This window comes from Gorilla gorilla, chromosome 2, assembly GCF_029281585.2.
Source record: "Gorilla gorilla gorilla isolate KB3781 chromosome 2, NHGRI_mGorGor1-v2.1_pri, whole genome shotgun sequence".
Classification (NCBI taxonomy): domain Eukaryota; kingdom Metazoa; phylum Chordata; class Mammalia; order Primates; family Hominidae; genus Gorilla; species Gorilla gorilla.
Window position 1 is genome coordinate 194,398,891 of NC_086017.1, and position 22,828 is coordinate 194,421,718.

General features: G+C 44.5%; 1 protein-coding gene across 2 annotated transcripts in view; it reads right to left on the minus strand.

Moving 5' to 3' along the window:
- MCF2L2 (MCF.2 cell line derived transforming sequence-like 2) overlaps window positions 1-22,828 on the minus strand; it is a 251,590-nt gene that overhangs the window by 112,862 nt on the left and 115,900 nt on the right. For both annotated transcript variants that reach the window (XM_004038073.5, XM_055381960.2), the window contains exons 8-13: window positions 19,321-19,445; window positions 18,588-18,702; window positions 17,391-17,510; window positions 7,666-7,857; window positions 4,662-4,853; window positions 2,972-3,149 (exon numbers count right to left, since the gene is read on the minus strand). In XM_004038073.5, coding sequence (XP_004038121.4) covers window positions 2,972-3,149; window positions 4,662-4,853; window positions 7,666-7,857; window positions 17,391-17,510; window positions 18,588-18,702; window positions 19,321-19,445 — 922 coding nt within the window. The remainder of the gene's footprint in view (window positions 1-2,971; window positions 3,150-4,661; window positions 4,854-7,665; window positions 7,858-17,390; window positions 17,511-18,587; window positions 18,703-19,320; window positions 19,446-22,828) is intronic.

Genomic DNA, 22,828 nt, shown 5'->3' on the forward strand with positions numbered 1-22,828 from the left:
TGAGCCCAGGAGTTCGAAACCTGCCCGGACAATATAGCAAGACCCCGTTCTCCACAAAAAGGAAAAAATAAAGACAAGAAAAGAATTTGTTGCTAGTAGACTCCCCAACAATAAATACTAACATAAGCTCTTTATTCCGAAGAGAAATGACACAAGATAGTAATTCAAATCTATAATAAGGAATGAAGAACCCCAGAAATGGTGAATAAGGGGGTATGTATACACACACACATGCGCGCGCGCACACACATGCACACACACACGTATGTATTTCTCTTAATTTGATATATGACTATTTAAAGCAAAAACTATAATACCATAGTGGGGGATTAACATATATAGATGTGATATTTACGATAAGAATAGCACAGAGGATGGATGGGGAGCATATGGAAGTATGACGTTGTAGTATGTAGTATGATTTCCTATATTTTGCATAGAATGGTATGAAACTAAATAGATCGTGACAAGTTAAGGATGCATATGGTAATCCCCAGTCTGGTGAAAAACAGTGCAAAGAGATATGATAACAAGCCAATAGAGGAATTAAAACAAAATATTAAAAAATATTTACTAACCCAAAGGAAGGCAGGAAAGGAGGAAAAGAGGAATAAAAAGCACATGAGACATATAGGATAACAAAACAGGAACTCTAAATCCAACTATATCAATAATGATGATGGTTGTAAACATAAAAATCTAATCACTCCAATTACAAGGCAGAGGTCACAGTGTATAAAAAGGCAAGACCCAACTATATGCTGCCTACAACAAATATACTTTAAATACAAAGATAGAAGAATAGAAAACAAAAAAAATATGTTCTGCAAACACTAAGCATGAGAAAACTGGAATGGCTGTGACAATATCGCACAAGATAGACTTTAAGAGTATTTCTAGAGGTAAGGAGGGAAGGAGAGACATTTCATAATTATAAAAGGGCTAATATATCTGAAAGACATAAAAACCATGAATATGTATGTGCTTAATGACAGAGCTCCACAATACATGACACAAACAAATGACATGTACATCCTGCCCAAGGGCAGTTTATTCCAAGGATGTACAGTTGTTTTAACATTTGAAAACAAATCATTGTAATTTACCATATTAACAAATAAAGAAGAAAAACCATATCATTCTCTCAATACATGGACCAAATAAGCATTTGAAAACTCAATAATCATTCATGATAAAAACTCTCCTAAAAAATAGAAATAGAAGGGAATTCCCTCAATCTGATAAAAGACATCTGTGGAAAACCTATAGCTTACATCATTCTTAAAGATGAAACTTGAACCCTTTTCCTAATATTGGGAAAACACACAGATGTCTGCTCTCACCATTTCTATTTGACATTGTAGTGGAGGTCCCAGTCATTATAATATGACAAGAAAAAAAGTATAAAGATTGAAACAGAAAAAAGTAAAAGCATCCCTATTCACAGATGATAGGATTATATTTCTATATAGAAATCTACTCCTATTCTTAATTATATATGATAAATTCCATTCATTATAGGGTTAAAAAAATGTTAAATGCCTAAGGCCTTTACACTCAAAACGACTGCATTGTTGAGAGAAATTAAAGATGACCTAAAAAACATAAGTTATAACATATTCAGGAATTGGAAAAGTCAATATTGGTAAGATAATAGTTCTCTCCAAATTAGCTCATATATCCAGTGTAATTCCTATCATAATCCCAGCAGAAATTGAAAGGTGATTCTAAAATTTATGGAACAATGAAAAGGACCTAAAATAGCCAAAACAACCTTGAAAAAGAACAACGTTGGAACATCACATGACTTGATCTTAAAGGCTGACTAATAAGCTATGGTAATCAGGACCATGTGGGATTGGCATAAGAACTTACCTATTTTTTAAATCTTTGCTCAAAGAACCAATTTTACTACTCCATTGCTAATAAAACGTGGGCCTTTTAAAGGTCCTGAATGGGATCTATTTTATGCTGTTATTATTATGTTGTTATTATTATGATGCATTTGTTGTTGTTGTTGTTGTTGTTGAGACAGAGTTTTGCTCTTGTCGCCCAGGCTGGAGGGCAATGGCGCAATCTCTGCTCACTGCAACCTCTGCCTCCCGGGTTCAAGCAATTCTCCTGCCTCAGCCTCCTGAGTAGCTGGGATTACAGGCGCCCACCACCATGCCCAGGCTAATTTATTTATATATATATGTATATATATGTATGTGTATGTGTGTGTGTGTATATATGTGTGTATATACATATATGTGTGTGTGTGTGTGTGTGTGTGTATATATATATATATATATATATTTTTTTTTTTTTTTTTTTTTTGAGACGGAGTCTTGCTCTGTTGCCCAGGCTGGAGTGCAGTGGCGCCATCTCCACTAACTGCAAGCTCCGCCTCCCAGGTTCACGCCATTCTCCTGCCTCAGCCTCCCGAGTAGCTGGGACTACAGGTGCCCGCCACCACGCCTGGCTAATTTTTTGTATTTTTAGTATAGATGGGGTTTCATCGTGTTAGCCAGGATGGTCTTGATCTCCTGACCTTGTGATCTGCCCACCTCAGGCTCCCAAAGTGCTGGGATTACAGGCGTGAGCCACTGCGCCCAGCCTAATTTTTATATTTTTAGTAGAGATGGGTTTCACCATGTTGGCCAGGCTGGTCTCGAATTCCTGACCTCAGATAATCCACCCGCCATGGCCTCCCAAAGTGCTGGGATTACAGGCGTGAGCCACCGCACCCAGCCTTTATGATGCATTTTTATTATTCCTTCAGTAGATTGTGTGTTTCTCCTTGCATCCAGGACTTGGTGTTATCTAAGTGTTTATGTCTTCCATGTCTGCACTATGCTATATCTGTAGTCTGTTTTAAATAGTATCTGTTAAAACAGCGACCGTTATCCATTGTAGACAACCAGTCTCAGTCCTCATGGTGCTGATGAAACACAAAAGCCACAAAGCTTCTTTTCCTCAAATAACCTACCCGAGGTGGAGGGCTGGCTGGTTTTCGATGACACCCATTTTGGTGAAGACTCAGGATGTGGGGCCACAGGTTGCACTGGACGAGTCTGTTTGGCTGCCAGTTTCATCAGACTCACTTGCCTCTTGTGAAATATTTCCTGGACATCATCCAGCCTCTGCAAAACTTTCTGGGCTTTGGCCTACAGTAACAAAAGCAAATCATGATGAACAGGTCTCTCTGTATACAGCCTGAGAACATGAAGCATTCCCTTTCTCCCACCTTCCCCTACTCCCCCCATCCCTACCTCCCTCAGGTGACCCCCTCTGGGCATCACTATGCAAGTCACTGCAGGTCCTGCCATGCTCCAGAATTGTGTATCTAAGGATTAGCCTCTCCTACTTGAGACCCTTGAGGACAATGACTACATCCTTTCACTACGGCGTCTCCAGTGCCTGGAACACCCTGGCACAGGAGTTTGAGACCAGCCTGGTCAACATGGTGAAATCACATCTCTACTAAAAATACAAAAATTAGCCGGGTGTGGTGGCTGGCACCTGTCATCCCAGCTACTTGGGAAGCTGAGGCAGGAGAATCGCTTGAACCCAGGAGGCAGAGGTTGCAGTGAGCCGAGATCATGCCACTGCACTCCAGCCTGGGCGACAGAGCGACTCCGTCTCAGAAATAAACAAACGAACAAACAAACAAACAATTAGAATACAATGTGGCTTGTGTCATGTTAGACAGAGCAAAGAATTTTGGCCTGAGTCCATGGATGGACTTCAGGGCATTCCCCAGAATTACACAAACAGTTAGACAGGCTGGATATAATCTGTTTGTTCCTCCACTGCATCTTCTCTTCCTTTCTTTGTGCCCAGGAAGCTGATTAAAAGAAGCTCCTAAACCAGAGGTGCAGACAAGGTGATGATGTGGCTCTCCGAGGAAGGTGTGCTACCTACAGCCCTGCTGGCTTCATGGAAGAATATGCTTCTCAAATGCAAATCCAATCAAGTTATCCCCCTGCTTAAATCCAAACTCGCTCATGTGGCCCGCAAAGCCTACCTTGCCTGCCTCTCTCTAACCTCGCCCAAAACACACTTCCATTGCTCTCTAGGTTCCAGCACCCTGACCTTTTGGTCTGCACTGTGCCAGGCTCCCTCCAGCCCTGAAGCCTTTGCACATGCTGTTCCTCCTGTCCGGAAAGGCTCTCCCATCTTGTCTATTCGTTCTCCAGGCTTTAGCTCAAGTGACTCTTCCCGAGAGCCTTCTCTGACCCCAGTCCAGGTCAAGTTCCTCTGTCACATGCCTGACCCTGCATCCCTCCTTGACAGCACTTATATCAGCTTGTAACACATTTTTGTGTGATTATTTTGTTAATGTCAGCCTCTCCCACAAACTGTAAGCTCAGTGAGGGATGGAAGCATGCCTATTTCTAATCATCGTGGTATCCTCAGCACTCAGCACAGCACATGGTACATCAGGAATGCTCATAAACATTAATAGAGAAATGACTGATTTGAGTCAGACGAAGACTCAGTATGCCAGGACGTTCAGGCTGAGAGTCTAAGAGGCCGCCAGAGGGCTTCGGAACCAGTGAGCCCACTCAATTCAGCCTGCTCAGTACCCTGTGTGTACTTTATCAGGAAGAAGGTACAGTCCCTCCCTCCCCTATCCGTTTCCCAACCACAGGATCAAAATAACCCGGAAGCATTACCTTTACATCGAGGGTGAGCAGCAACTCAAACTCGTTGTAAAACTCCTTGGGGCTGAGCAACGGGTACTCCTTGACTGTGCCCAGGAATGTCGCAATGTCGTTCAAGGCGATGTCAACCCCTTCTCGAGACTGGCACTTGTCTACAGCTTGGGAAGCCAAGAGGTAGATTCCTGCCTCACACCATTGGCTGACCTTTTGGAAAGAAACAGTGCCCTGTGCACTTCGCCTGACCACAACTCAGAGCCACCGTAATCCTCAGCAGGTCTGAGCTTGTAAGGTGTCTACAAGGATTCCCAGACAATGGGAAATCATCATGGGACGGCATCGAGTTTAAGGGGTCTAACCACTGTAAATTACACTATGAGGGGGACAAACCCAAACCAACTGATACCTGTGCACTTCTCAGGGAAGTCACTCGGTCAGCAAAATGAGTCTCTTCCATTAACAGTAATTGCTACATCTCCAGGAGTAGACAGCTAAATATATATTTAATTTAAGACAGGGTTTCACTCTGTCACCCAGGCTGGAGTGCAGTAGTGCAATTATGGCTTAATGCAGCCTGGAGAGGTCTACCCCAGGCTCAGGTGATTCTTCCACCTTAGCCTCCTGAGTAGCTGGGACTACAGATGCGTGCCACCACACCAGGCTAATTTTTCCTTCCTTCCTTCCTTCCTCTTTCTTTCTCTCTGTCTCTCTCTCTGTCTCTTTCTCTTTCTTTCTTTCCTTTTTTTGAGACAGGTTTTGGCCATGTTGCCGAGGCTGCTCTCGAACTCCTGGGCTCAAGCAATCCTCCCACCTCGGCCTCCCAAAGTGCTGGGATTACAGGTGTGAGGCACTGCACCCACCCAGCCTTATAGCTAAATATCTCTTAGGCTGGTCTAACCATAGAGAAATGTAATCAATGGCTTTTGGGGTTTACCTGCTAGTCCACTCTTCTTGCATCAAAATTGGTTACCAGAACACAGGGTGATTAATAAGACATTAGACCTGGCCCTTACATTTCCTGGGAGAAGGGCATGTCCCTTTTAACAAAAACACAACTTTCGTCTTTGGATTCCCAGGTGATCCCTATTTGCATTTACTGGCGTTTGTCTTTCCTAAGGAAGCAAGAATGCAAAGCTTTGTAACTCAGCACAGCAATACTCAAGAGTTTCTGGATGCTGGGAGGACATTAGATAGGTGATGAGTTCTAATTATTCAATTTTTTAAAAAGACTCATTTTCTTTGCTCTTTTGAACTCCACTGAGACACTTGAACAGAAAGACAGGGAGCCCTTATGCTACCTGAAGAGTTATATGAAAAGAAGCTTCCAGTGCCAATACCTCTGCATTTCCATTTACCATGTGGCCTGAAAAGCAACATAAAATAACTATACAGAGAAAAAAGATCAAAATGCAACACTCCAAAGTGGCTGTCTTTCTAAGTGGGAAAATGATAGGCAACTTAAGTTTTTGTCTTATTTTTTCCTAGATTATTTACAGTGAATATGTACCACATTTAGAATAAAAAAATCATAAAGATATTTCAGAATTAATAATTACCATTATGTAGGGATGGGGGATAGTGGGATATGTACGTGCCCATGAGTAACCTTTTTCTTCCTACATTTTTGGATTTCCACAATAATATGAACTCATGCTTTGATATATGCTGTGAAAACTTTCTCTTTACACATCATGCCTAGATCTGCAAAAAACATTAGGCTGGGATTTTCTGTAGAGTTACTATGGCTACTTGCTTTCTCTCTCTCTCTGTCTCCCTCTCTCTCTCTCAAACACACATGTGCACACGCACACACACACACACACACACACACACCAGGCTTATTATCTCTGGAGCAAAAATGGAGTTGGGAAAACAGCAGCTGATCCCACAGCGAGCTCAGCACACAGAGCAGGCTGTGCACCAGCCCCTTTGGAGCTACTTGCTTCTGAAGCAACTATATTTCATTGACATTAAAATCCCTTTAGCAATGGGATGAGGTAAGCAGCCTGGGTGGGTGCCCCCTGCCATGCAAGAGGAACAGCTGTGGGGATGGAGCATGCTGACTCATTGCCGTCAGCCACATGCTGCCTGGGACCAGCTGACAGGGAAGACTCCAGAAACCGCTGCTCCTGCTGACTGGGAACATACCCTAGAGGTCACCTCCAAAGGGCACCCCTCTCCTTGTGGGCCCCTGGCATGCGCCCTTGCTGTCTATCCTGTGAAGCCTTGGTGTGGAATCTGACAGGCCTGACTTTAATTCTGGCTTCCCCTGTGCGCACCATGTGTGGTCCCAGGGTTTCTTGGTGTCTTCCCTGCACCACCTGCACCAGAATCATTTAGACACTTTACTAAAATACTAGTTCCTGGGCAGTATTCCAGACCTATCGACGCTGAGTCTTCAGGGCAGTGCATAAGGGAATCTGCCATATAACAGCTCACTAGGTGATTCTCGTGTGCTACATTTTGAGACCCAGCAGAGTATCAGTTTCTGCCTCTGCACAATGAGGCCATTAATACCTTCCTCAGAGGTTGTCTTGAGGATTATAAATAGATGACATAATTATGTTCCTGGTAGGAATACAGTAGGTGCTCGATACATGGTAGGGGGTATAAAATGGTCGTTATTACTTAAGCTTCTCCAAAAAGAGTCAAAACCCTTTGCCTTTATATGAGGGAAGCACTCTGCAAATATAGTGCTTGGTTCTCTGTACACCTGAAAGGGAATCAAGAAGTGTTCCCACAGGGCCAAGCCAAAACACACTCTTAAAGTCCGGCTGCACACAGATAGAAATGGGCTTTAGTTAACTTTAATGGGATGTGGTGGGATGGCCAGAGCACATTTTACCTTCGTGCCAGGTATACCTCTACACCCAGGATCTGCACAGTTTTTAATGCCTCTTGAACATCTTTTCACGTAAAGCACTCAAGCCTCTCACACAAGGAAGGGAGGACGAGTACGATGGAAGCTTCTTCACAGAAAATCTTGCAGACATCATGTTCTTGGCTGTGTTTTGCTCACCTTGTCCAGCTGTCTATGAAACTCTAAGGACTTTCCTAAAATGTCCCATTTTTTCTTGTTTCCATTGATGAAATCGTCACAGAGGTGCCTGAGCTCCACACACCGGGGCCTGATGGCATCTGCTGCATAATGGTGGCTTTGGATGAGCTGGTCCCCAACCAGTGCCAGCAGCTGGGCCTTTTCCAGGGGCTCCTGCAAAGTGAACACCCACAGCCAGGCATCAGAAGTCAGAGCATCATGAGGCTGAGAGCTGCCTGGTACTGTGTGCTCCAAGCCTGGAGGGAGGCTGTGGAGATGCTAACCCAGGATGAAGGCTGGAGAACCTGAGAAAGCTCTGAATGGTTCCAGGCCCAGGAAGTTAAGCCTGGCCCAGAGTTGTCCACATGCTGAACAACAGCAGTCATTCATTCAAATACCTGTTGAGTTCTGGGCTAGACATCGAGGATATAGTGTTAACAAGCCCAAAATTTTCAGATTAATGGAGAATTCAGATATCAACTAAATTACACAAATCGTTAAATTATTACAATTGCAATAAACTCTAGGGCAGAAAAGCATGGAGTGCACATAATAAGAGATTTTGAATACCCCTATTAACTAAAGGAACAAGAAGAGGGACTGACACCTGTCCTTGAGGAGAGTTCGGGGTGAGCTGAAGTTGAAACACTGGTGAAAATTGGATTTGGACAACTCAAAGGTGGTCATGACACTTAAGAAATATGCTTGTCTAGGCTGGGTGTGGTGGCTCGCACCTGTAATGCCAGCACTTTGGGAGGCCGAGGTGGGCGGATCACCTGAGGTCAGGAGTTCAAGACGCGCCTGACCAACATGGAAAAACCCCGTCTCTACTGAATACAAAAATTAGACGGGCGTGGTGGTAGGTGTCTGTAATCCCAACTACTCAGGAGCCTGAGGCAGGAGAATCGCTTGAACCTGGGAGGCGGAGATTGCAGTGAATTGAGATTGCATCACTGCACTCCAGCCTGGGTGACAGAGCAAGACTCCATCTCAAAAAAAAAAAAAAAAGAAATATGCTTGTCTAAACCCTTTCCCAAAGCCTGTAAGGGCCCTGTCTACACTGACCCTGTCTGCTCAATCACATTTCCTACCTCTTTCTGCATGACACTTTGCTCTAACCATACGTGCCAAGTTTTCCTGTTTGTTTAAGCATTCCTTCATTCATCCTTCTCATATTATTGAGAACCTACTATTTGCCAAACACTGTCATAGGTGCTGGGGGTTCATTGGTAAAGAAAGCAGGCAAAAACCCCCACCTCATGAAATGAAGCTTACATTTTAATGGGAGACAGAGGCAATAAACAAGTGCATGTGTAGGTCATATGGTATCTTAGACAGTGACGAGTATGTGGAGAAAAATTAGACGGTGGGGAGGGCAGGGAGTGCTGGAGCTAGTATTTTAAATCGGATGGTGAGACAGTCTCCCTGAGAAGGAGTACTCAAGCTATGCAGAAAAGACTTCACATAGAAAGCCTGAGACTAGGCCGGGTTGTGGTGGCTCACGCCTGTAATCCTAGCACTTTTGGAGGCCGAGGCAGGCGGACTGCCTGAGCTCAGGAGTTGGAGACCAGCCTCGGCAACACAGGGAAACCCCATCTCTACTAAAATAAAAAAAATTAGCCAGGCATGGCAGCATGCGCCGATAGTCCCAGTTACTCTGGAAGCTGAGGCAGGAGAATTGCTTGAACCTGGAAGGAGGAGGTTGCAGTGAGCCAAGATCGCGCCACTGCACTCCAGCCTGGGTGAGAGCTAGGCTCCATCTCCAAAAAAAAAAAAAGAGAAAAGAAAGCCTGACACTACAGCCTTAGAAAGAAAGACCCGATTTTAAGATTGGCCCTTTGTTGGCATCTAGGAACTTAGATTTTGGGAAGGTTCCCTCCATTCCCTAATGTGAATGGTTCATGATCCCTGAACTGTTTGTGCAAACAGTATGGTTTATGGTGATTACTTGCTTTTTCTTCTGGGAGTCTGAAATCTTGGTACTTGCCAGACAGAAGCTGCCGACATGACCAGCCACCAATAAAACCTCTGGGCATTGAGTCTCTAATGAGCTTCCCTGGTAGACAACATTTCACACATGTTGTCACAACCCACAGACGGGGGCAGGAAGTATGTCCTGTGAAACTCCCACAGGAGAGGATTCTAAGAAGCTTGTGCCTGGTTTCCTCCAGACTTCACCTCGCATGCCTTTCTCCTTTGCTAATTTTGCTTAGTACTTTCTCATCTTAATAGATCATAACTCTAATACAGCTACATGCAGAATCCTCCTAGTGAATCTTCGAAGAAATGTGTGCATGGTCTTGGGAGCGCTCTGCATACAAGCCGAGACTTGAAGTCAGGGACAAGCCGTGCAGTACTTGGCTGGGAGGTGAAGGCGTGTTTGACAAGTTAGGGTAGCAGGAAGGAGGCCAGTGTGGCTGCAGCAGAGGGAGCAAGAAGGAAATGAGTGGAAGATGTAACTAGAGGAAAGAGGGGGTTCCAGAGCCGGGGTGAGAGGAAAGCCCCTGGGTTTGGAGGGAGGATCTCGATCATGTTTTTGAAAGGACCACTCCAGGTACAGTGTCCAGAATAAGAGGAAATGCAGGGAGACCTGTTAAGGGGCTGCTGCAGGAATCCAGCTGAGAGATACGGCTTACGGCTGATCACCAAACTAGCTCCTGACTCGACCCTTCTCTGGATTGTTCTTCCCTGGGTCATGCAGAGCTGAGTTCCTGAGTCACCTCCTCACAGGGCTTCCCCGGCGACTATATCTTAAGTCATTCTCTACAACCCATTCGCCCAGTCACCTAGGCCCTCTCCCACACTTTAATTCTTTAACAGCATTATCTCTATCTAAAAACTATTTTCCTTATTTACTTTAATGTAGAATTCCTCCCTCCTGGCCGGGCGCGGTAGCTCACACCAGTAATCCCAGCACTTTGGGAGGCTGAGACGGGCAGATCATGAGGTCAGGAGATCGAGACCATCCTGGCTAACACGGTGAAACCCCATCTCTACTAAAAAGACAAAAAACTAGCCAGGCATGGTGGCACACACCTGTAGTCCCAGCTACTCGGGAGGCTGAGGCAGGAGAATAGCTTGAACCTGGGAGGCGGAGGTTGCAGTGAGCTGAGATTGTGCCACTGCACTCCAGCCTGGGCAACAGAGTGAGACTCTGTCTCAAAAAAAAAAAAAAAAAAAAAAAAAGAATTCCTCCCTCCCCCACTCACTCCCACCAAAATGTAAGTTCCATGAGAGCATTTAGTAGGCATGCAATAAATATTTGATCAACAAAATAAATGAATGAGCCAATGAGCTACATGATGCGGTGACCTGCTTGGCTGGAACTCTGTGAAGCAATCAGCACAGATGACTGCCACATTCCAAAAGGTCTCCAGAAGCAGAGAGCCCATGAGCCCCCTTGCCAGCCACACTAAGCATCCAGTGCATCACTGCACTGCTTTAGCTGTTTACAGTAACACAAGGAGTCACAGTAACTCCAGGTGCGTACAACTTGCCCCTCTCTTAACTTGCACTGGTTTATGGTTTCAACAATTTCCAAACCCCTTTCCTCTTACCCTCCCAGTCATTCACGAAGCCCTGCAGGGACCGTCACCTTCTTAATACCTTTCAAATTCTGACCCTGTCTCTGCCACCTCCTTGTCACTCTCTGCTCAGGCCTCATGGCTTCTCATGGGGACAACTGGTCTCCCTGCTTTTCTTCAGGCTCTCCTTCAAATCATGCTCCAGACTGCTGACAAAGCAGCGATTCCAACATATCTTATTGTGTCTACGTCACTCCCAAGCTTCAAGCCCTTTTCTGGGCGCCCAGGGTCTTCAGGAGCAAGCTTAAACTCTTGAGCAATGCACACGGGGAATTTCATTATCTAGCTCATACGTGGGTGTGCCTGACTTACCAAGTCCTCTTCCACTTCCTCAACTCCATTCTCTGCTGCAACCATACTAATTATCCATTTATTGTTCCCCAAATATTCAGGCAGCTTCAGGCCTCCATCCCTTCTCCACCTGCTGTCTGCCTAGAAAGCCCATCCTTCCCTACTCCCCCTCACCCATACTCCTCTGGGGCCAACTCGATCTAAATCATATTTCAGACTTCACCTTCTCCAGAAAACTTTCTCTGTGCTTCTCTTGATCAGAGCACCTGCTTCATTATGTTGTGACCACTTATCTGCTGCCTGCGCTATGCCACAGACACCTATGGTCCAGAACCAGCTCTTATTCAACTGAAAACAGTGCATGGTGCATCTTAGGTACTTACAAATAAATGCTGCACAAAACAAAGAGGAGTACTGGTATAGAAACGAGTGACACAAATCAAGTAGTGGCTAGTTAAAAGGACTGAGGCAAAAATACCCAGAACACTTGTTCTAAACAGCAAAGGCCCAGGTGCACTGGTTACCACCCCTACAAGATGACTGGAATACTCATTCCCTGGGCAGTGATTTTCTTTTTTTTTTTTTTTTTTTTTGAGATGGAATCTTGCTCTGTAGCTAGGCTGGAGTGCAGTGGCTTGATCTAGGCTCACTGAAAATTCTGCCTCCGGGGTTCAAGCGATTCTCCTCCCTCAGCCTCCCGAGTAGCTGGGACTATAGGCGCCCACCACTATGCCTGGCTAATTTTTTTTTTTTTTAATTTTTAGCAGAGATGGGTTTTCATCGTGTTGCCCAGGCTGGTCTCGAACTCCTGAGCTCAGGCAATCCACCCGCCTCGGCCTCCCAAAGTGCTAGGATTACAGGCGTGAGCCACCGCGCCTGGTCTGGGCAGTGATTTTTGACTCTTTGGTTCACTGCTGTGTCCTCAGAACTTAAACAGTACCTGGCATGGTAGGAGATGAATAAATATTTGCAGAATAGATGTCGAATGAATGACAGACCTTTCCTAGCACTGCTCAGCTACTGCAGACTGAACCTAGCACATGTTCCATAGCCCAGAATTTATCCCTCTACCTCTGTAATGTTAATAACATCAGCTAACATCTACTGAGAGCTTACCAGATGCCAGGCACTGTTCTGAATGCTTTACATTTGCTTATTTCCTTAACTCTTCACAACAAACCCTTTGATACAGGTACTGTTTTACCAAAGGGAAATGGAGCACAATGGCCCAAGGTGACCCAGGTAGGAAAGAGAAGAGCCAGGCTTCAAACCCAGGCAGTCCGGCTCCAGGATACGGCTCAGACCAACATACACAGAGAAAAATGGCTGCACTTGTTCTGCCTAAACTTAGAGACCTCATTTGGTTGCTCGAACTTGTCTGACTTTAGTCAAATATAGAAACATGAGACTTGGCATGAAAGTCTCTGTTGACACTTTTTTTTTTTTTAAGTCCAGCTGCCTAATTTATTAAGAACAGGGCAGAATTTTCTGGGTCCAGGGAAATTCACCACAGGATACTTCCAAATCACCCTGTGGTGATCAGAGCCTGCCCTTCCCTCGGCATACAGTATTTCACCCTTCAGAACTGTCCAGAAGACATTTGAGATGTTAGAGGAAAGATGTGAGTAACAGGTCCAAATGGGTCTAGGGAGAAACGCCCATAAAGGCAACTGAGGAGGCCGGGCGCAGTGGGTCATGCCTGTAATCCCAGCACTTTGGGAAGCCAAGGCCGGCGTATCGCAAGGTCAGGAGTTAGAGACCAGCCTGACCAACATGGTGAAACCCCGTCTCTACTAAAAATACAAAAACTAGCCAGGTGTGGTGGAGGGTACCTGTAGTCCCAGCTACTTGGGAGGCTGAGACAGGAGAATCGCTTGAACCCAGGAGGCGGAGGTTGCAGTGAGCCAAGATTGTGCCACTGCACTCCAGCCTGGGTGGCAAGAGTGAAACTCCATCTCAAAAAAAAAAAGGGCAACTAAGGAGCAACCCGGATTCAGCCACCACATGGCTGGAAGGTCACTATTACAGAATTGAAAGGACAACAATAGTTTCTGACCACTGACTACTGACCACCAACCACATTGCAAGCCGACCACATGAAGTCCCTACCACACATCTAACTCATTTAATCTTCACAAGGTCTCTGTGAGGTAGGAATTATTACCTCTGCTTTACAGATGAGGGGGACCATATTCAGAAAGGCTAAGAAATGTGACTAGGGTCATACAGCTGGTACTTGTTAGAGCCAAGATTTGAATCCATCCCTATCTGACTCCAAAGCCTGTGTTCTTGTCACCCTCCAGCCCACCTGGCCTCTACACATGTGCTATGACATCCTCCTGGTGCCTGCAAAGAAATTTATGGTGAAACCTCCAAATTGAAGCTTATTTTTTTAGTTTATATACCTCCCACTCAGGATAAATAGTCATCAAAATCTCCAAAGTGAAAAAGAAAGAGTGAGGGAAAAAATGGCTAAAATCTGGTACTCTGATCACAAGCCCATCTGGGATCTTTCAGATGCTGAAAATTCCAGAAGGCTGGATCGTCAAGTTACAGCTTAGAAGTAGCAATCAGAAATCTTTATTGAAATAAGTTTATTTCCCCCCGAGGACTCTGCTGGTATAACAGATGAGAGATGACAGTGCCTACTAGGGAAGAAAATGGCGAGAAAGCGAGTGATGCTACTCTATCAGGGAATCTAGAACAAACCCACAGAGGATCCACAGGGATGGAGTGTGTGTATGGGGAGGTGGGCCAGATGAAACAAGAAAGGCAGAAAGCTAATGGTTGTTGAAATTGAATGATGGACACTTGGAGTTCATTATGCCAGTCTATCTGCTTCTGTGTGTGTTTGAAAATTTCACACATGTACACAAAGCCATGACCCTCCAACAAGATGACATCCTTAGATGTTAATGGCCTGGGTTCCATGCCTTCTTAGACACAGCACCCTTATGGGGAGAGGTCAAGGCTGAAATCAGGTGGTTCCTCCACCCTGTCCTGTTCTGTTCCTTGCTGGCCCCTCAGCAAGGGTCTCAGTATGGCCCACAGTCAAAACCCTGCAGCAAGTTCTGCTTTTATAGAAGACCTTCTGTAAGTGGTTGAAACTACTGTTTTTCAGAATCAGGAAGGAGCATTCAAAAGACTGCCAAACCCTCAAACGAGAACAAGATAAAGAACAGGCTGAATCAGCATGCGACAGGAGCCTGGTTAGTGAGTTGATTCTGAGGTTACTTGTGAGGATGATGTCACTGTGTGGAATAAGGAAGCTGGCACCACCGCAGAGCCAGCGTGTGGCTGTGCTGGGAGGGAGCTGGCCCCTTAGTGCCGAGTAAAGGACAAACTCCAGGCAGATATTTGTCAGATTGTGGCCAGACACAGTCTTGTTCCTTTAACACTTTAAAGGACAAATGGAAAGATTAGCCAAGCCCTAATAATCTGAAGAAGCCATGTGTCTGAGAAGTCTGAGGGAAGATATATTGAAAACGATCTCAGTTACGATGAGACAGCTTTGTTTGATTTACGCAAAGGCAGAGACACAGGTGTACTGCATCCTTCAGGAAGCAAGTTTAGAAATAAGATCTGCAAGTCACAGGATGTGACAGGTCTGCAAATCCTGCAAGTCACAGGTCATCCACAGTGGGCTAGTCTAGCTGCTTCAAGAATGTTGCCCACGAAAGGTGGGTCATGGGTTCACAGAGCATTCCTGTGTTCCATAACCACAGGTTTCATCCCTAACTCTGGTCAGCAACTTTTGAAGTATATACCAAGGACCGCAAGTTCAAGGAAGTGGGCAGAAGAAAGAATGTGATGCAGTCATGCGGATCCATCGCCACTATTCAAGACACAGCCCAGAGCGCCTTCCAAGGGCTTTCTGTTCCACTGAGAATAAAATTCAAATCCTCACAAAAGATCTCAGGGTGCAACAGGACTACCTGGCCTCTGCTCATCTCTGTTCACTCATTTCCTCTGGCCCACCTGCTCTAGCAATGTTCCTTGAACTCACCAAGCTCATTTCCACTTTAGGACCTTTGCACCTGCAGCTCGCTCTTGCCTTGATGCTATTCCCTAAGTCTTTGCATGATTACACAGATCAAACAGATCTCAGATCAAAGGTCGTCTTCTCAGGCCTTTCCAGACCATTCTAGCTAAAGTAGCATCCCCAGTCACTTTCTATTATATCTTGTTTTCTTTTTTATACCACTTGTTACTATCTGATGTTATTATTTATTTGATTGCTTTTTAGTGAACTGTCTCTCTCCAGTAGAATGTAAGCTCCATGAGGGCAGATTCTGGACTGTCTGGCTCACCGCTGCATCCACAGAACCTAGGATAAGGAATACCTGTTGATGAATAAATAACCCTCTGGATAGGTCAGTAGTTAGTTTCATATATATATGAAGGCATTTTTTTTGATGAGGCACTTTTTCTTAATATATGAATAAGCAAAAAAACATAGTATCTATATTCAGTAAAAAATTATTTTGAAAAAACTAAAATGATATAAGATTGGGGCTGTCCTGGAGAATCTAAGATATCTAGTCATCATATATATGAAATTCAACTTTTCCATTGTTTGATAAATGTTCCTGATGACTCATATGTCTTTAGCACCAGTTTATCTGTCAAATGGTCACTGGTAAGAGAAAGAGTGCTCGCTAGGAAGGGATGGGATTCCTGAATGGGGATCTGGATACACAGCTGGGTTTGTGTGTTCATGCATGTGCACAAGCACCTGCAGCTCAGAATCTACAACTGACAGCTCTTAGAGTCAGTGTGGCCTTGGTATACTTTGTTTTGTATCCTTTAGGGGTGTGTGTCTCCAACTGTAACGTACAAGTCAATCACCTGGGGATCTTCTTAAAATGCAGATTCCAATTCCAGGGTGGGATCTGAGATTTTATATTTCTAATTAGCGCTTACTCAGGTGACATCTGTGCTGCTGGCCAGAGGCTCACACTTTGGCAAATCTCTAGTACTCCAAAATTGCCGTCTGAGAAACATGCCTCCAGATTAGCTAAGAAAGGAAGCGCTAACCACAGGGGACTTGGTCCCCAAGACCCAAAAATATAGAGAACCTAATTTCAAACAAGCAGAAAGGAACTTCTCTGGAAAGAGACGACTCAGCTTTCTTCATTTGTAATAAACCAAATCTGTAAACACTTAAAATGGAATAATTTCTAAATGCTGACTTGTGTGCGGATCTGGGACACTGTTTAATTCCAGTATGGGACTGTAAAATACATATTCTTTTACAAGTTTCACATTTACAACTCTTGGGACATGAGAAAGGAGAAAGCTTTGCCAATTCTGTGTAGCAATGGAACTAATGTGGACCAATTTCCTCCATCTAATTGTCTTGCTCCAGGTATAAAACTAGTTGTTTTTTTTTTTTCTGGTTTCTCCTTTGAAAGTTTCCCATCCTTACTACCAACCCACAACCCCCAGCCCCCTAGTCCAGGCTCCAGGGAGGAGCTCAAGCTGATGGGTGAGCCTCTGATATAATTGTTCTGCTGAGTGATGAGCCTGTTGTGACCTTCTCCCACTTGGCCGCTGACCACGTGAGAGGGCAGGGCTGGTCCAGAGTCCTCACCCCACCTGAGCGTCCAGCTGCAACTGTATGTTCCGGCAGCTTTAACAGGACTCTGTGCTGCCCGCATTACTCATAGCAGTTGTTAATGTGCCTCTCTCCTTGGGATCCTGGGGTGACTGAAGGGCAGGACTGGGCATTCCTGTGTCCTTTAGCAACCTTCCAATAGCAATGACTGGACATGATCCATCACTGTCCACAGCAACATCCCTCCCAGTACACAAAAATGTCAGAAAGCAAACCTGGCTTTTTTCCTCCAGTTTTTTGTGTTCCTTAAGAAGTTGCTCCACGTGCATCACGCTGTCTCCAATGCCTGTAAACTCTGCTTGCTCTTCCAGCAAATTATCCAGGGCAAGCTTAGCCTACAAGAAACATTAGAACAGTCCAGAAGTAAACCAACACTCACTCACCTGAAGGTATAGGTTTGTTATGCTTCAAGAAAACTCAAAATTCCAAAAAGGATTCAAGACTTGTATATATCTATATATGTTGAAAAAAATTTTTTTGCAGCTCACTAACTTTCAAATTAAGCTGGGGGTGCAGAATTCACCTGTAGCTGAACTATTAGAACTATATTCAACAGATAATCAATCAAAAAGGGAGATAGCTGGGTCCAGTGGCTCAGGCCTATAATCCCAGCACTTTGGGAGGCTGAGGCAGGAGGATTGTTTGGGCTTGGAAGTTCGAGGCTAGCCTGGGCAACATAGGGAGACCTCGTCTCTGCAAAAATATTTAAAAATTATCTGGGCCGGGCGCAGTGGCTCATGCCTGTAATCCCAGCCTTTTGGGAGACCGAGGCAGGTAGGTCACAGAGGTCAGGAGATTGAGACCATCCTGGCTAACACAGTGAAACCCCATCTCTACCAAAAATACAAAAAATTAGCTGAGTGTGGTGGTGAGCACCTGTAGTCCCAGCTACTCAGGAGGCTGAGGCAGGAGAATCGCTTGAACCTGGGAGGCGGAGGTTGCAGTGAGCTGAGATCGCGCCACTGCACTCCAGCCTGGGCAACAGAGTGAGACTCCATCTCAAAAAAAAAATTATTGGGTGTGATGGTGGGGCATGCCTGTAATTCCAGCTACTTGGGAGGCTGAGGTGGGAGGATAGCTTGAGCCCAGAAGATCAAAGCTGCAGTGAGCCATGATCACACCACTGCACTCCGGCCGGAGTGACAGAGCAAGACCCTGTTTCAAAAAAAAAGGAAGATAAACCATCACTGAAATGCCATGTACATCAACAGGTAAATGGGATTCTAGAACAGTTTGACTCCACTGAAAAAGTGAGAAGGGGTTGGAGGGGGTGGTCTGTAATGAAGCAAGGAGATAAGGAGAAAGCTGGATTAGGGAAAAGAGGGAAACCCCATACCAAAGAGTGAGGAGGGAGAGAAAACCAGAGGTCCCGGTACCAGAAAAGAAAGTTATAGTAAACAAGAAAAGAATACCTTACAAAAATCGTGCTCAAAATGCTGTAGTTGTAGGCACTGGTTAAGCTTCAGATGATGCTCAGACCAAAACTGACTAAAGGCTTTTTCTGTTTCATCCAGTTGAACTAATAACCTTTCAAGAAAGAATGAGAAAGTGATGTTAGGTTAGCATTCATTTCCACAGGCATCCATATAGGCCTATGGCTAGAACACCTGTGTCTTTGGTCAGTGGTGTCAATGGTGACCATCTCCTTATTATGAAAGCATGTGTCACCTATGCCTTTCTTCTGGCTCAGCGGGCTTTGCACCTTTCATTTTCCAATCAGGACATCCACAGTGCAGGCAGTGACTTTGCTTCAGATGCAGCTGCTGTGCTTTAGAATGTGCTCCGGCTGATCTTACCTTCATGCCTTCTTTCTTTCTACCTGAGACTACACGAATATAAAGCACAGCTCCAAGCCAAACTGTTACTTGGAAATGAAGCCCAGTAAATACTACCCTCTCCCTCAAAATCCTAGGGTGGGAACATGTCATATACATTGAAGAGGGGGGAATAGAATGCTCATAAAAAGATCTCTGTATGTGGATGCCAGATGGACGTATTCTTTTTTCCTTTGTTGTCTCAAATATTCTTCTTCCTTGGCCCCACCAAGACCCAATATTGGCTGTCCCAATCTGTTCTTGGTTGCTCCAGAACATCTAGGTCTACATATTCTCTCCTGAAAAGGCTGGTTCCACTTCACTCACTCACCTTTCCATGGTAGTTACATTCTCAAGTTGGTTGAGATTGAGTTTGCTGTTGGGATATTTGGTTGCTGGTTCTTGGATACATGACAGCAATGTGGTCCCCTGCTTTCCAAGTAATTTCAGCTCATCCTAGAAAATAAAAGTAGTCTCTCTTAGAAGGAATTAGAAAAAACAAATTCTTGGTAGAATTGAGGTGAAGAGAATAGTAGATCAGTACATTTTTCATTTAGGAAATTAAATGCTGATGAAGTCTAGATGCAGCTTTAATCAATTAACTTATCCTTGACAGGTAACGCACCGACGTGATACAAAATTCAAAATATCCGAAAGGGTATGCATCAAAAAAAGTATATTTTTCCTCTTCAAAATCAACATCTGCTTTTTGTATATCTCAAGCTATTGTTGTAAATTAAAAGCAAAACTAGTTAATACAATCTAGTTTTAATCCAAGATAGTGACCAGAAACAAGAAAATGATGGATACTGAATGTTGAACGCTAGAAACTACTGAGCAATAATAATGTAATAACTGCTAGTTGACCATAAAAATACTTCAGTTGGTCTCATCAATAAACATCTGCCTCTCCCTCCACCTGCCAACCAACTATGGCCTTGTTTAATTATTTAAGTTTGGCAGATATGGGCAGCAATTTCATTTTAACATGGGAAGATTCATACTTCCAAGCCAACCCCCCATTCTGCTCTTTTAACAGAGACTTAGTACTATGCAGCTGTGGAAGGCTACTTCCTTCCAAAGCCAACAGCTGTAGTCCTTTCCTTGGACAGTGCGGGTCATCATTCGTTGCCCTGAGCCTTACCCATAAAGAAAGTCCGGACTGCAAAACAAAAGTGGCAGAGCCTGACCTAGAATTTTGTGCTTGGGAATTATGGGTTTGGTTCCTGGGTCAGAGGAGGCTGGTTTGGTATGCCCTTGAGCATTAGAACAGGCCCATACTTCTAAGACAAATCAAGAGATCACCTCTGCACGCAAACACTGAATCACTTCCTCTAGGCCCAGCCACCTGTGTGGTCTTCACACAGCCTAGAGCTCATTCCCTGTGGGAAGAGTTTTAGACTTCCCCACTCTGATCACACAGAAGTCCTGGACCCTCTCAAGCTGGCACCTTTGTTCCTTGTGTCCCATCCTACTCCAGAATTTCCCCTGGAAGGGTTACATTGCCATACCAGTATCATCCTCAAACCTGGCCCTGGATCTGGCTGATGATGGACTTGGCTTCCCTGAGCTGGCCCTTCAGGGTTCTTTGGACACCTCCTCTGGCTCTGTCCACTCCAAATAGTGCCCCACATTAGCCACATGGCTGGCACTTTTGCCTGGGAATCAGGCATATCTCTTCTTTTCCATTCTCATATGTCAGCCCTCATTTCTTATCTCATCAATGCTCATGAAATATTTGTAGGTTGGATAAATTAATAACAGCCTAAAAGAAGTCAGGTTGCAGATGAATAAAGACAAATTAGATATGATGGAAAAATGTACTCTTGGGTCAGTATCTTAGCCATTTCCTCATCCTACCCACTAAAGAGGGTCTTGGCTTTTCCCACTCATTTTCTTAACTGCTGCTGAGCTTCCAGCAACACACACACACACACACACACACACACACACACACAATATCCATATGTGAGGAAGAGTTGTGAAGAAAGGTGGAGAGGCTAAAGGAGAAACGCCATATTGGTATGGCAGAAGGAGACATTGGAGGGGGAAGCTGGGAAGAGGGATACATCCAAAGTGTGGCAGAGCATGAATGAGGAAAGTGTGTGAGACAGGGAAGGTGAATCTTCACAAGTGATGTCACACACTATATATCCCCTTTACACTGTTTAAAAAGGACACAAGCAAAAATTGTGACCTGGTGACTGCTTTGGGATTCAACCACAGGGTCAACTTGAGTAGGGTTACAAAAATCTGTCATGAACACAGACGGAAAGATGGAGCAACTACGGTACTTGGAAAGGGTAAGGGGAAGTTGCTCAGCCTTTTTAAAAATGCAGTTTCAGTTTCCATGGAAAGAAAATAAACTTTTTGGGTATTTAATTTTTTTACTGCCCGCACGCAGGCTGGAGGAGAAACTCAGGGCACTATCTTCCAGAACATGTGTATAAGTTCATGCTCCCTTTCGGAGAATCTCCTTTTCCCTGTGCAGACAGGGTCCCGTTGGTGGCAGGGTAAGGACTGCTTGTAAACTGAGAGATAGCTCATTGCCTACCAAACTTCCCTTTCCTCAGAAAATGGGAGCCCCACCACCACCTTGGAACAGGATCCAACTGGCAGACGAGGTGGAGGTGCCCTTGTGCGTGTGCCCTGAGCACTTGCTCGTACTCTCCTTGACGGGTGGAAAGGCACACAGCAGGAATGACGGGCAGCTGAGTCCTGTCTGCTTGTCTCATTCATCAGGAGCTGAGCTCTCCCAGGGAAGGCTAAAGCTGCTTGTGTTTACAAGACTTGCTCTTCCTTTCTGTCCCTCAGATGAGAGTGAAATCACAGAGAAAATAAGGTTTCAAATTTATCATGAAGCCCAAGGTGCCCGCAATTTGATTGGACAGAAAATAGCACTTACTGAAGTCGGGAGCACTCTCTGATTGCAAGAATACATTAAGGCCCAAACTGTGGCTCAGGCTGGGGGAAAGAATTTATGTTTCTGGGGAACAGCCTTCTTTAAAGTCATCAGTTTGCTTAGAAGTTTGATATGATTGTTCCACTGTGGATGTTTAGAGATTTTCTTCTGTGTGAACATACTGGTTTAATATACTGAAGGGCCAAAAGAAAAGAGGTTCTACTGGAAGATTATTTTGAACAAAATAGTAACAACTCCCTGGAGAAATAGCAAGTAAGGCTGAAAACCTCTCCAACTCAATGGCTCTCCTATTCTGTTTGATTGTTTGGGCGACCAGACACATATACCTAAGATAAGAGATCTCAAAAATCCCAGGAGAAAGGAATTCAAGAAATCAAGCCAAATCCCCTAAGCTGTGCTAGTTGTTTAGGAAAAAACTCTCCAGGCTGGGAGAAAATGGCATATCACACGCTACAACTTTTATAGATAATTAAATAGATATAAAAGTTCACTGTACTGAAGAATGAATCTTATAATAGTTTTTCACTTTTCCAGCTGGAAAAGAAATTATTCGACGACATACAGAATCTTTGATTAAAAGGTAGGTAAAAGACCAGTCACGGTAAAATAAAATATGTATAAATAACCACAAAAACCTACTAAGTTATTAATACAAGTTTAAACAGTATCTCTTTTTTTTTTCTTTTTCTTTTTTTTTTTTGAGACAGAATTTCACTCTTGTTGCCCAGGCTGGAGTACAATGGTACGATCTCAGCTCATTGCAACCTCCACCTCCCAGGTTCAAGAGATTCTCCTGCCTCAGCCTCCCAAGTAGCTGGGATTACAGGCATGCACCACCATGTCCGGGTAATTTTGTATTTTTAGTAGAGATGGGGTTTCTCCGTGTTGGTCAGGCTGGTCTCAAACTCCCGACCTC